The sequence below is a fragment of the Crinia signifera genome, chromosome 6, assembly GCF_055691185.1.
Source record: "Crinia signifera chromosome 6, ASM5569118v1, whole genome shotgun sequence".
NCBI classification, from domain to species: domain Eukaryota; kingdom Metazoa; phylum Chordata; class Amphibia; order Anura; family Myobatrachidae; genus Crinia; species Crinia signifera.
This window is the reverse complement of record NC_139222.1, coordinates 257,701,875-257,715,739: the sequence shown is the minus strand read 5'-3', so window position 1 is coordinate 257,715,739 and position 13,865 is coordinate 257,701,875. Positions and strand designations below refer to the sequence as shown.

At 43.9% G+C, this 13,865-nt stretch overlaps 1 protein-coding gene across 1 annotated transcript in view; it reads right to left on the bottom strand.

Annotated features, from left to right (window-relative positions):
• The window catches only part of LOC146009246 (alpha-2-macroglobulin-like), a 115,396-nt gene extending 104,332 nt beyond the window's left edge, over positions 1-11,064 (bottom strand). The window contains exons 1-6 of the mRNA XM_083149413.1: positions 10,907-11,064; positions 7,550-7,733; positions 6,177-6,339; positions 4,931-4,983; positions 1,793-1,813; positions 68-221 (exon numbers count right to left, since the gene is read on the bottom strand). Coding sequence (XP_083005539.1) covers positions 68-221; positions 1,793-1,813; positions 4,931-4,983; positions 6,177-6,339; positions 7,550-7,733; positions 10,907-10,974 — 643 coding nt within the window. The 5' untranslated portion in view covers positions 10,975-11,064. The remainder of the gene's footprint in view (positions 1-67; positions 222-1,792; positions 1,814-4,930; positions 4,984-6,176; positions 6,340-7,549; positions 7,734-10,906) is intronic.
• Between the last annotated feature and the right edge of the window lie 2,801 nt (positions 11,065-13,865).

Below are 13,865 nucleotides of genomic sequence, written 5' to 3'. Positions count from 1 at the left end.
ATTGGAAAGAAGTCAGAGGTGACTCAGGAACCCATTCTACATATTGCAGCATAGGAAGGTTCCTTACCATATTCCTCCACACTGAATGTATGGACTATGTTATCCACCCGAATAGAATAATCCCCCAGCTGGGGCTCGGAGGAGAGAGGAAGGGAGAGCTCTGCAATCCCGTGACGGAGACTCACATTCAGCCACTGACCAATCCGGTTCTTGCTTGGATCCTATAAGAAAGCCATAATACATTCATCTTATCTTAGACACAGTATACATTTCCTCATAATATTGTGTAACCCATTCCTTGTTCTGTGGGGGAAGTCATGTTTGTTAGCATCTTACATCATTTTGTGAATGCCCAAATGGATAATACCTTACAACAGAGCTGGGCAATTGCGGCCCTCCAGATGTTGAGGAACTACACATCCCAGCATGCCTTGCATCAGTTTCAGCATGGCCACATAGCAAAACTAATGCAAAGCATCCTGGGATGTGTAGTTCCTCAACATCTGGAGGGCCGCAATTGCCCAGCCCTGCCTTACAATGTATTGAGCACAAAGTACTGTACTACACTCATTTCAGTGTAGCAGAAAGGGGCCAAAAACCAGTATCCCTCCAAGTGTCCCACTGGGTAATAACCTGGCTCTGTGAGCACTGTATAATTAGGAGATTACATTGGAAGCAAAGCTTCCTTTATGTAGGGCTGGGCCAGCCCACTGGCGGTCCACATGGGAAATCCCCAGAGGTCCTCAATAACTGGGGCCTCCTCTAATATGGGCCAAGTATTACATTGTGCACTTGAATTATACATCACATGTATAACACAACATATTGCACAGGACTAGGGTGTATTCCCTGTAGTACAGTGCTGTTATTAGTCTGGTACATTGTAATACTTGTACTATCAGTACTTACTATTTGTATTTATAAAGTGGTCCAAATCATGCCCTCTATAATGGTAAAACAAGCCATATAAAGGTTTGCCACACCCCCTCTGGAGACCAGACACACCCCTAAACATGGCTTCCTACCACTGCATTCCCTTAGTGAGCTTTTCTTCCCCACAGTCTGACACTGCATTTAATGAACAGCCTCTGGGACAATTGTCACTACACTGAGTTCCGTTCCTCATATATACAGCAGATTTCATGAAATTTTGGTACTTGTTTCCTAGCACGGCGCCACCGATGTCATTTGTATGGCATCGGGTCGGTGCGACCGATTCGACCTAAATTTGTATTGTACAGCCACCCTGATGGCTGATTACAATGTTAAATGCCCACCCCAGACCTGATTTTTAATTGTATACCCACCCTGATGGGTAATTACTGTCAAATGCCCCCCCATTGTTAATGCCACGCCACGATGCGTGGCGAGCGCAGCGATCCCGCGAGGGTCGGCGGTACGCGTCCTCCGACCTTTTCATACCCCCACTATCCACGTCGGCATGGAGTTGATGTTATAAAGTGTGCCGAGCGCAGTGAGCCACCGTGCCCGAAGCATGGCGAGCGCAGCGAGCCCCTCAAGGGGACGCGCATTACTTCACACATATTACACGTCGGGTAGGTCGCGTCGCAATGCATCGCATGCCATTGTAATGGCATGCGATGCGACCGATTTTAAAATTGTACAGGAATGTCTTTTAAGCCCGAAAATTGGGACAATTGGGTCTGATCGGTTCCCATTGCATACCTTAAGTTATGGTATGCGATGGGACCCGACGGGCGCCGTGCTAGGAAACAAGTACCGAAATTTGTTCTTTCTATTTTTAATTAGTAATTAGTAATAAAGTTTTTACCTGCAGCTCAACAACTGGAAACTGAAAAAGAAAAAAAAAATCCATTCATAAATAAACCCATATAATTAAATTACAGTACTGAAAATGTGCTTTGTGTGACTGGCAAAGTTAGCCTGTAGTATATATACGTTTACTCCATGGTCATTGTCAGTATTTGGGACCATCACACTGTCCCTCCCACAGGCAGCAGTGTCCCACGGGGGTGGAGTGACGGCAGTTGGGAGTCCCTATGGTAAGCAGAGCAGTGGTGAATAAATGCTCTGTTTACTATGGGAGACATAGGGGATGGGGGCATGCCAGCAGAGTGCTGACCATGCCCCCATAGTGACAAAAATAGAATGTCTCGCGTGAGCATCATTCCTGTGAAGCCCCACCCCTTTTAATAAGCCCATGCCCATTTTAAGCACCAAATATGTTGGGACATATGGTGTTATTTCATTCTTCTTTTACTCAAATGCTAAAATATTATTATTTGTGATGTGTCAAATGTTATCAACACAATCAACACATATATATACACTTATTCCAAATTTCCTTGTCATGGCTGAAAAATGCAGGGGGTCGCGGAGCTTTGATCCAATGCGGTGTACTGCAATGCAACACAGATCACTAGTGCAGCAGGATGAATAAATCTTCTGCCATCTAAACTCTGTATCTAACGCTCCCCAATATTTGGGTACAGAAATATTATTATCAGCAACACACAATATTAAGTTAGCAGTAATTCATATTTAGCGATCAGACATTCTGAAGGACATTATGCCAACACGTGTTTCACTGTTCAAAACAACTTTGTGTTTCTGCATAAGTGATGATAAATAATGTAAAATATATTCATAAGTTGTTAGATGTTTAAGAACAAAAAAGGAATATTATATGGGAACATTATCCTATATAATAAAAAGCTGCTCCTCATCTCTAAGGGTGAAATTAAAGTTTTGTGCACACTAGATCTCACAATTCCTTCTGACATTATTGTTATGCTGTTTAGACTGACTTTTATTACCAAAGGGGAGAAAAATTATTTGTTGGTCTGCGACCATCGAATGATTTCTCTCCTCTTTGGCTGCATGCAAGGGGATGAATTCGAGTACACATGCCCTCGCATGCTATTGAGGGTATTCGGTGGTGGCACGGGGGTGGGGAATTTGGCAGGGTGGTGCTTAATTGTTCGCTAGCCTAGGAATACATGCAGCATAGTGAACTGATCAGAATCAAGGCCACAATGTGCGTTAAGTGTACCCTCTTTTCTATGCAAGAAATAGATAGTAAAGCGCTCACCTGGTGTATATATAAGTTATTAAATAGATATGATGCAGAGACAGTATGTGTGGAAAACAATATATGTTTATTGAATAACAGTGGTATATACAGTAAATGGGGGTAAGAGCAAGGGGTGTGGGTGCTCTGGGTGGGGGTGATGATCTGTACGGGTCGGGAGGTACAGTCAGTAGTGACGACAATGAGCCCTGGTAGGGAATGAGGGTGTCAACAGACCCCTTTATACCATAAACCTCCTGCAGTTTATGTCTCAAAGTGGATGTGTTGGAGTGCTGGGCCCCGGCGGGGAATGAGGGAATCAACGGATCCCTTTGTGACCATAAACCTCCCAGGTTTATGTCCCATGCACTTAGCGGTGGTGACGGGGGTATCCGGGAGCTGGATGTGTACAACGTGGGATTTGAGGATGAAAGTATCAAGTTAATAGTTAATAGTACCGTGCAGGGGTGTGATGGCTGTGAGCGGCGTCCCACTCACTAACCACTTACCCTGTCAGCCGGCGGTGGGGGTGCGTCTTGGAGCTTAGTATGGAGCTCCGTGTATTTGTAGTCCTGAGCGAGGAGGAACCAGCCTGTTGGTGCTTGTGAACGCAGCCGATGCGGCTCAGAGATGGACACGCTGTTCGCCGCTGCCCGTCTGTCCGGCTGGATGGACTCGGTGCGTCACTTCCGGGTAGCGGTGATAGGCTCAGGACCGCATGTGCCGGGGTGACGATGTGTGGTGTCCGTCCTCTCGGAGAGGACGTTCACAAGCACCAACAGGCTGGTTCCTCCTCGCTCAGGACTACAAGTACACGGAGCTCCATACTAAGCTCCGAGACGCACCCCCACCGCCGGCTGACAGGGTAAGTGGTTAGTGAGTGGGACGCCGCTCACAGCCATCACACCCCTGCACGGTACTATTAACTATTAACTTGATACTTTCATCCTCAAATCCCACGTTGTACACATCCAGCTCCCGGATACCCCCGTCACCACCGCTAAGTGCATGGGACATAAACCTGGGAGGTTTATGGTCACAAAGGGATCCGTTGATTCCCTCATTCCCCGCCGGGGCCCAGCACTCCAACACATCCACTTTGAGACATAAACTGCAGGAGGTTTATGGTATAAAGGGGTCTGTTGACACCCTCATTCCCTACCAGGGCTCATTGTCGTCACTACTGACTGTACCTCCCGACCCGTACAGATCATCACCCCCACCCAGAGCACCCACACCCCTTGCTCTTACCCCCATTTACTGTATATACCACTGTTATTCAATAAACATATATTGTTTTCCACACATACTGTCTCTGCATCATATCTATTTAATAACTTATATATACACCAGGTGAGCGCTTTACTATCTATTTCTTGCATTGAACCTTATGAGCCTAGACCACTCAAGTTTAGCAGCTCCCTCACCCAGAGTGATTATAGCGCCTTATCCCAAAAACCCGTTTTCCATACCCTCTTTTCTATGTTTAACCCTTTGAATCCAACATCATCTGAGCAATGTACAAAGTAAGCTCTAAATTGCCAGCATCGCTCACATTTGTTTTATAAATTTAATTAAAAAAATGTTGCGTGTAAAAGATTATATTCCCTATATAAGGTTAAAATTACAGGTCATTATGATGAATAAAAATGTTGATTTGGCAATTTTCACACCTACTTTGACAAATTCACTTGGCGCTCAAAGTTCATCTGCGTCCTTTTATTCCTGCTGTTTGACCATGTATATTCATGTATACAGTATGTTATATTGATTCCTAAGCTTTGCATCTTCTTTATCTTTTCAGTACGTGTGTGTATTTTTACATATGTGAATTTTCAATATAATGACATGAATATTTTTTTTTCACGCTTACTGTACCTGTCTATGCTCTGGCTGCAGATCCTCATTGAGAGAAAGAATTCTGAATTTCACTGAAAAAATATACACACAGAGTAAATGTATCATTCTGAAACTATGAAGGTTCGTAAAGGTTAGAAAGTAAGTACCAATATTTATTCAATCAACCAGTGCATGTAAAGATGGACTTTAATGTATTTTAAATTACCCTCCATCAGCTAAAATGAAGATGATTTAAATGAACTTGTTAATATCCATAATGTAGAATTACTTTTGTTACGAAGTTTAGCCAACATTCGTTTCATGCAAAATCAATTCCCATATTACTGTATATAGGGTCTGCCATATTCGTGTTATGCATCTGTTTAATAATATCAAATGTGTATATAAAAAGATAGTTTCCCAATGTATTCCCACACAAAACATTGAAAACAAAAGCATGAGGACATAACTGGGATAGTTTATTTAGGAGAGTGATGGTGGGTACACACAGTGAGATTCCATTGCTGTTCCACTAAAGGTGCGTACACACATTTTCGATTTCCACTATTTTCTATTCGATTTTCCATTCGATGTGCACTCGATTTGCTTTCAGATCAACACTGGCTTCAGGCAGTAGATGGACATCGAATCGAATGTTGCAGCGAACACATTAGATTTGCATTATCTACATTAGATTTGCACTATATAGTCATGGCTGCCAAGACTATTTTTCTATTCAATTTACACTACACAGGAGTGCACATTGGGATTGAATCTGGATCTAATGTAAAAAAAAACAATCGATTTTCTTTTCGATTTTGCTTCTATAAGCAAAATTGAATAGAAAAATAGTGCCTATCTCACCGTGTGTATGCTCTATAAGATTTGATTTCTATGCAATCTTTGCTAACTCATGTGCTATTTACATACAATTCATACTATCTACGTTCAATCTTCACTATACAGTCATTGCTGCACTGTCTATTTGGCTTTTCGATGTCAGCTGAACGGAAGCGCCCATCAGCATTGAATCAGGATAGAAAGCTTAAAAACATGTTCTATCTCCATTCAATGTCTATACAAACCCAATTTCATTTTCACTATATAGTCAAAATCGAATGTCAATTTGTACCGTGTGTACACAGCATTACTGTAAGTTGCCGTTACTAAATTAAGAGATCTACACTTCTCATTTGACTTTCATTCTATTTTTATTTAAAAAAACAAAACATTAAAAAAGTTTGAATTAGTAAACTGTTGTTCCCTTCTCCAATTGCAGACCCACCTGTTTGTCCTGGTTTGTACACAGGTTTGTCTGTCTGGACCAGTGTACTGGTTCTTTCCTTCTTCACAAGAACTTTAGTACTTTTGGAAATGACCTCTTTTGCATTTTCAATGGAGACTGTCAGTGTTCCGACCTGGTCCGCACTTTTAGATGGATGAGGAACCTATAAGAATGAATCAAGTGGGTTTGTTATGAATATGCCAGAACCTGAACTGTCTGAAACATACAGTACCATGACTATAAAATGTATCTAATAACTTTGGGAGTTTCCTTGTTTTTTTGTATTTTATATCATATATAAAATATTCTGTAATGTCAAATATAAATAACTGAAAAAACAGGCAGTAATGCATTTCTACTTCGCTTATTAAGTAGTACCTGAATAAATCCTGCTTTACTCAATTGTTTTTAACAGACATATAATTAATCGATTGCTGTTCAGTGGATTCAATTAACCTTCCGGTTTCCGGCAATCTCAATACGATATGATATATCGATATATGTCCTCCTGTCCGCCGCTGCCCGTATGCTCCCACCAACTCCCGTACCCTCTGGCCATCTCCCGCCGCTGCCCATACCTGGCTCGCCGCACTCACTTGTCCCGCCGCCGAGTGCAGCTTACCCAGCCCTGTCCAGCCTCCCTCCGCCTGCTGCCGCTGTGCTCACCTGGTCCCCGCGCCGGCCGGATGAGCATCAATCAGCGGCCAAATCCGAAGTCAGATCCGGATCTATTCCGGCAAAAGAATGTCGGAATGGATCCGGCATCAATTGAATATACCCTATTGTGTGCAATGTAACAATTTGCACTGTCGCCCATGATTGTAAGAAGATACAAACCTAAGGCCTCAGAAACTCATTCACATTTGAACGCACTTGCCTACGCAGCTGCAATGTAATTACTAATCATCACAAGTGAAGCTGTTACACAGGAAAAATGTAGACGCCAAGTATGCCTGGACACGGCCATGTCCGTGCTGTCTGAAATCAACTGCGGGAATGAAGATGGGGTTGTTCACTGGGATTTATATAGAGCCCAGATCTTGCAAGAATCCAAAAGCGGGTTGCATACAAACATGAGCTAGGTCCTCAGATCGCTACAATCCTGTTGGCATACTGCTGGAGAGTGAAGACGTGCCATACAGTGTGAAAGAGATGCTAGAGTCAGAAGTTGTTACCCATGGTGCTGAAGCCCCTACTCATCAATTTGGCAGTAATCATAAATTAATAGGGCAATCCAGCAAAATGGTGCAGCCATATATCCTGCACCATATGTTGCAAAAATGATAAATACTTATAATTTTTTTATATTTTATAGAGTTAAAAAGGAATCAGTCAGCCTCAGTGGTCCATTCACTTCTTTATTCAGAATTTACCTTGAGTGGAACACAACTGAATACGGAGTCCTGCTGGAAGTTCCTGTCTATGAGCGTTGTGTTCTGGTCACCCAGCTTTAGGGACAGCTGCACCCTGCTCTCTCCCTGAGCTCCCTCCAGGTGTAAACAGACATGTTCTGGATGTTGGGAGCGAAACTCCGAGGGGAAGATGACAGCGTAATGCCTGAGGATGATACATACAGACAGTAGGTTACACAAATGGTATGTGGCGGTATAATAGATTAGGAACTAAATGATTATTATGATAAAAAATGAGCAAGAACAATAGCAACCTGAAAGCCTGGAATAATCAAAATAAAAAATACTGCCTGTAAAGTCTCAAAACATATAACTATTTTTTTTAGTTATTCTCCCAATGTCTCAGGTGAGTACTGTAAGATATTTTATATCATGTGGTGATCTTGAAGTTATGATGTCAAACAGGGGTGGATTAACAGAGAAGGTGGCCCATTTGGAGACTCTGTATGGGATCCCTTCTCTCTATGGTGCCGTAGACCCCAAGGACTGTGCTAAAGTCTACTGTGCAAGCACATGTCACCAGCTGGCTGTTGCTGGGATCTGTGCTGCTGGGTGAGGGTGCTGTTCTGGGAGAGAGGTGCTGAATCAGACACTTTTTATACAAGGTCCCCCGGCCAAATCCTTATCACCCTGGTCAGCCCTGGCTGGTGTCCCAATAAAGGGGTTTCATCCCCCCCAGGTTTCTCCTGTCCAGGGCTGAAGCCCGGGGCTATCCTCGCAACCCCTGGGCAGTAGATGCTGGGTTGATAGTTTGTGTAAAAAAAAAAAAAATAAAGAAAATAACACTGGGTTCTGCTGGTGAACTACCTTGTGGGGGAGAGGGTAAGGATGAAGGGGGCAGGATATTGGGGGCAGTGGCTCCTACATGACCTTAGGAGGTGGGGTTTCAATGCTCAAAGGCCTGCCCCGCCAAGGGCCCTGGTACCTCTACAATGCAGTTGACGGGCAGTAAACATAATTGCCTACCCTCCCGGGAATGGCCAGGAGGGTCCCGCAAATCGGGTTCCTCTCCCGACCCCCCGGGAAGGTGGGAAAGTCTCCTGCATTTTCGCTATAGCCCCGGCTCCCCCCTTCCCTGCGATATAAAACTCAGAATTTTGCGGGTCCACGGGGAGGGGTGTGGCTAAAATTATGCGATTTGTGTCATTTTACAGCATTTTAGCCCCTCCCACCATCCACGGACCCGCAAATTGATACGGTGGCCAGTCATGGGGGCGGAGCTTGGTGATGTCGGCCTTGCCCCACCCCCAAAATGTAGCCTCTTCCCACCTCCCGTTCACTCCTCTCCGGGCTTCTTCTGGAGAGGAGTTTTAAAAAGTCGGTAAGTATGGTACTGAGCCAAACGCATGTCGGTTATTGGCAACAGTACTGCTCATGCACATACCCCAAGCTTCTATGGACTGTATTGGTTGCAGCCCATAGAAGCTAGGTAGATCTGCACAATAAGGCAAGGAGTGGCTTCCTACAGGAAAGGAGCTTTCTGCCTATCTCAGCCTGGACTGGGACTGCCTTTACAGCCAGTAAAAAAATCACACTTCTACCAAATATGTGGCCACCCCCCATTTCATCAAAAAGTTGGGAGATATGCCAAATGGGGCTGTTTGGCACGACTACAGTAATGGTGTATGAGGACATATCTGTATATTGCTACTGAAGACTCCTTCTAGAATGTTGGTTTGGTTTTATTAAATTCCAGTATACAATTCTAGCTTTATAAAATATAATGGGGCTCAACAGTGAAGGGAAGCGTCATCTAGTATAATAAATATTCAATGATGTTTAGAATGTGAGTTTATCGGCATTGGGGTTACAGTAGCCTTCTGATAAGTGTGGGACAATTCTACATAGTTCAGCCAGGGACACTCCTTTAATAGAGAATGGCAGGAAGTAACGTGTGACAGTGATAGGTGTAGATTTGGGGGCAAGGAGGAGGTGTGTGGATTAGCTCACAGACAATGTCTAGGTAGACAGTCAATAGGTCGACAACAAAACGTTAACGCGCGCTAGTTAGAATGACATAAGGTCAACTTGCATTAGATTTGCATGATTTTAAAATCTGGGTAAAATCTCAAAATCTCTCACCTTCTGATCTCTCACCCTATTACATCTGGCCCGTAAACTGATTTCTCTGATTATCAGAATAGCATTTTTTTTTTTTGTAGACAGTATTTGAATACTACAGCATGACAATTCTTGCATTCTTCCATTTCCTTTTTTCTTTAACTTAAACTATACAGCATCATTAAGGCAAGGAGTGGCTTCCTACAGGAAAGCAGCTTTCTGCCTATCTCAGCCCAATCTCAATCCAATTATGACTACGTAGGCATATGGAAGTTTTAATCAAGCCAGTAAATATCATTTTGTGGAAAAATAAATAAATGGCCTCAAATTGCCCAAAAAAATGTACTTTTATTCTAGATTATGCACCCCACATTTAATGAAAGAATTTATTTCAGGCACATCGTATACAGTAGTGTAGACATTTTGCAACCCCTGGGGAAAAAACGTATAGGGTGTGAAAATCAAAAAAGTGAGAGGTTTTGGGAGAATTTGACCAAAGTTTTAAAGCAGCAATCATTTACCTGCCAAAATCAACCTGTTTTTTTGGTGTAAATGATTGCCGCTTTTAAAAAAATAGGAACACTCTTCCAAAATCTCTCACTTCATGATTCTCACACCCTATTACATTTGGCCCCTGGTGCAATTACTACAAATATACATTTTTAATAGGATTGGTGAATTCCGTGAGTTTCATGAAACAACTCACAAATTGCAGCTAATTGGATTGAGCACCTTTACTAATACAGTCTAATAATTATTATTTGTTATGTAAAAGCAGCAAATATAACTTATAATAATTATAAATAGTTTCTACAATAAAATATAATAGTTTCATAATAAAGATATTTTTCAGCTAAATATATACATACTGTATTTGAGCATCCAACCAGATGTACAGTACATGTATTATTATTATTTTTATAAGGCGCCACAAGTGTATTGCAGCGCCGTACAATGGGGATACAATGGGACAGTACACGGAGACAAAACTTAACATTACAGTAAATAAATAACAAAAATAGAGTACATGTAGTAGAGCGCCACAATGCAATACACTCTACAGCTTAGCTGTAAGTATTGAGGACATGATCAACGTAGTACTAGGGGCTGGTGGACAAAGATGGTCGCTGAGTGTTTGAGTTTTGGGAGAGCTGCGAAATGTGAAGAGAAGAGCTTTGACAACAAAAAGGGAGGAGGGCCCTGCTCTGAGGAGCTTACAATCTATTGGTCTAATATCTATATATAAATATTACTCACAGTTTTGCTTCCAGCATCCATGAGATCTGCAGTAGGATGAGACCTACAAACAAGGTGTAGGACCCCATGTCTCAGGACTACAGGGCAGATTGTGATTGTGAGCTGTTGTATCATTACTGCATGTTATATTATCACCACACACCCACTCACTGTATTGTGTATCAGTACACAATATGGACATTGAACACAGCAGAACAAATATTTGAGCAATGTTTGGTTATCTCTCAGTGTTTGGATGTTCAGTGGATTTCCACATCCCTAAACAAAGTATTTGTTGTTAAGGTTAAACTTTGGGTGACTTTAGGCAGGAGGAGCCATGTTTTCAGGCAAAGCACCGTAAAGTTAGCTAGTATTTTAGTTTATGAACCATAAAATATTTCAAGCTTAAAATTAAAATTAAAATTTTACAACTTTCAATCATACGCGAATCTAAGGGCTGTCCCGACCTTTAAGCAATTTAAAGTAATGACAGCCGGGCAGAGAGAGTTGTGTGCTGTCTGGCTGTATACTCAAAGGGTCCGCCGCTATTTTCAACTCTCCCACTGGACTGCGAGTCAATAGCAGCTTGCAGTCCAGCAGCTAATCAGGATTGGTGGCTCCTGATTGGCTGCTGGACCGTAAGCTCCTATTAGTTTGTGGTCAAGCGGAGGAGTTGAAAATAGCGGCGGACCTGCTTTGGCTATACAGCTGTATGTCATTGCTTTAAATTGTGTGTGGCCGGCGGCTGCCGGTCTCAGTCCACCTTGACAAAGTGGAATGAGACCCTCCCCTTGGCAATGAGCAACTCACTCCCCCTTGGCATTGAGCATTAAACTCCCCCTTGGAAATTAGTATTTATCTCCCCCTTGGCAATGAGCATGTATTCACCCTTGACAACAAGCATGAAGCCCCCTTGGCGTCGAGTTTGAAGATCCTGGCATCCAGCAAGAACCCCCTCACAATGAGCTTGTAGGTAAGCAGCACTGATGTATAAAATATGTAATGGGCATCATGGTGTGTGGTATAATGTCTGATGGACATCACGGTGTGAGGTATAATGTGTTATGGGCATCACGGTATATGGCATAATATGTAACGGGCATCACGGTGTGTAGCACAATGTGTAAGGGTCATCATGGTGTGTAGTACAATTTGTAACAGGCATCACAGTGTGTAACACAATGTGCAATTGGCATTACGGTGTGTGGCATTATGTGTAATTGGCATTATGGCGTATAGCTTTATGTGTAATGGGAATTACGAAGTTTGCTAAAATGTTTAATGAGAATTACGTTGTGTGTAATACCACGCCCCTTTTTTGTGATGCCAGGCCACCGTTCCATGAGGCCACACCCACTTTTTGCCATGCACCTTCGCACAAGAGTCCCGCCTACGGGAGTAGTTGAATCTGGGACCAACCATTACCATATTTTCAGATTCACCAGTGCTTTCAATGTCATATGGGGCCTACACACGGTGCAATTTCAGGGCATTTTCTAAGCAATCTCACTAGATTGCTTACATAATGCTCCTACATCGCTCTGTGTGTAGGCAGGGCCAGATTAAAGCATGGGCAAAAGGGGTCAGTGCCCCTGGGCCCCCCTCTAGCTAGGGGCCCCCTGTGGTAGGCATGTATTTTTTTTTTAGCTAAAGGTTTTGTGCATGGGAGTGGGGTAGTACTGCAGCTTCACCTCTCTGCCAATGTGACAATGATTAATCATCAGGAGTCAAGGCACACTGACTGCACAAGTGTGCAGTACAGTACTGGGAGTTGATCCATGACACTTTGCACAAGAGGGCAGAGTCGGAGAGGTTTGTGCTGAGCTCTGATTGGTGGAGCTCATTACATGCTTCTCAGGCCCATGGAGGACAGCAGCAGTAGCCTAGTTATGAGATGGTTGTTAATTAGAGGTAGCGCTGACCCTGTCAGGGCTCCTACAGAGTAAGGTACATAGGGACAAACACAGGCTTTTCATGTGGTGTATATATATGTTTAAATTTATCCCCCCCTGCATTTACCCATTGACCAAGTTTATACTGCCTTTACTGTGTGTTTTGACAGTGTAATATTCTCCCATACAGTTTGCGGCCAGTAAGGGGGCCCCCTGTCTAAAGTGACCCGGGCCCCCGAAAGGCTTAATCTGGCACTGTGTGTAGGGGCCATAGTGATAGCGCTGCACGGCACCACACGGTGCTATTGCTGGATAAATAGTTACTCGTCGGTCAGGGCCAGTGTGTGCACTGGAGAACACTGACAGATCGCTCAGCACATATCGCTGTGCAAAGCTGAGTGCTGAGCAATCTTGCTGAGCAATCTGAGCGATCTATATTGCTCAGTTCGCTCAGCAACTTCTCACCATGTGTTGACCCACACACATCTTTAAGTTTCCGTCAGCGCCCCCGCCCCCTTTTCGGTGGATCTTTGCACTCATGAAACTGTCGGTTGCCACCCCGAAATGCCTACTTCCTGTCACACACCTTAAGAATGGCTTGAGAATAGGAAAAGTAGCAGGACTTATTCGCTGCCCAACATCGCACACTCGCCTTGCGGCCCAAAGGCACAAAGATAGGCTGCCATGCGAATTCGCAGACAGATTAGGTCTGATTTACCCCCTAGTGACCTACAACCAGCTCCTAACCTCTCACTAGTTTGCTCAGTCCTTTTTTCAAATTATACACTAGCCATAATTTACATTGGATATTGTGAATACTTGGATATTGGTCACATGCATGCGAGCTCCCATCCACCGGAGCTTCCTTCCTCGGCCCCTGGAGAAGGGTGCCTCGGGACGGGAGGACTGAGGAGGATGAGGGAGATGGATAGAGGGGGAGATGGAGAGGGCGGAGGAGAGGACCCGACAGGACGCGGCGCCCCCCCTCCGGCCAGGACAGCGCACGGCCCCGGCGCCCCCCCGGCCAGGACAGCGAACAGCCCCGGCATGACCACTGAGGCTGTGACCTCCATCGGAGGAGGTGTACG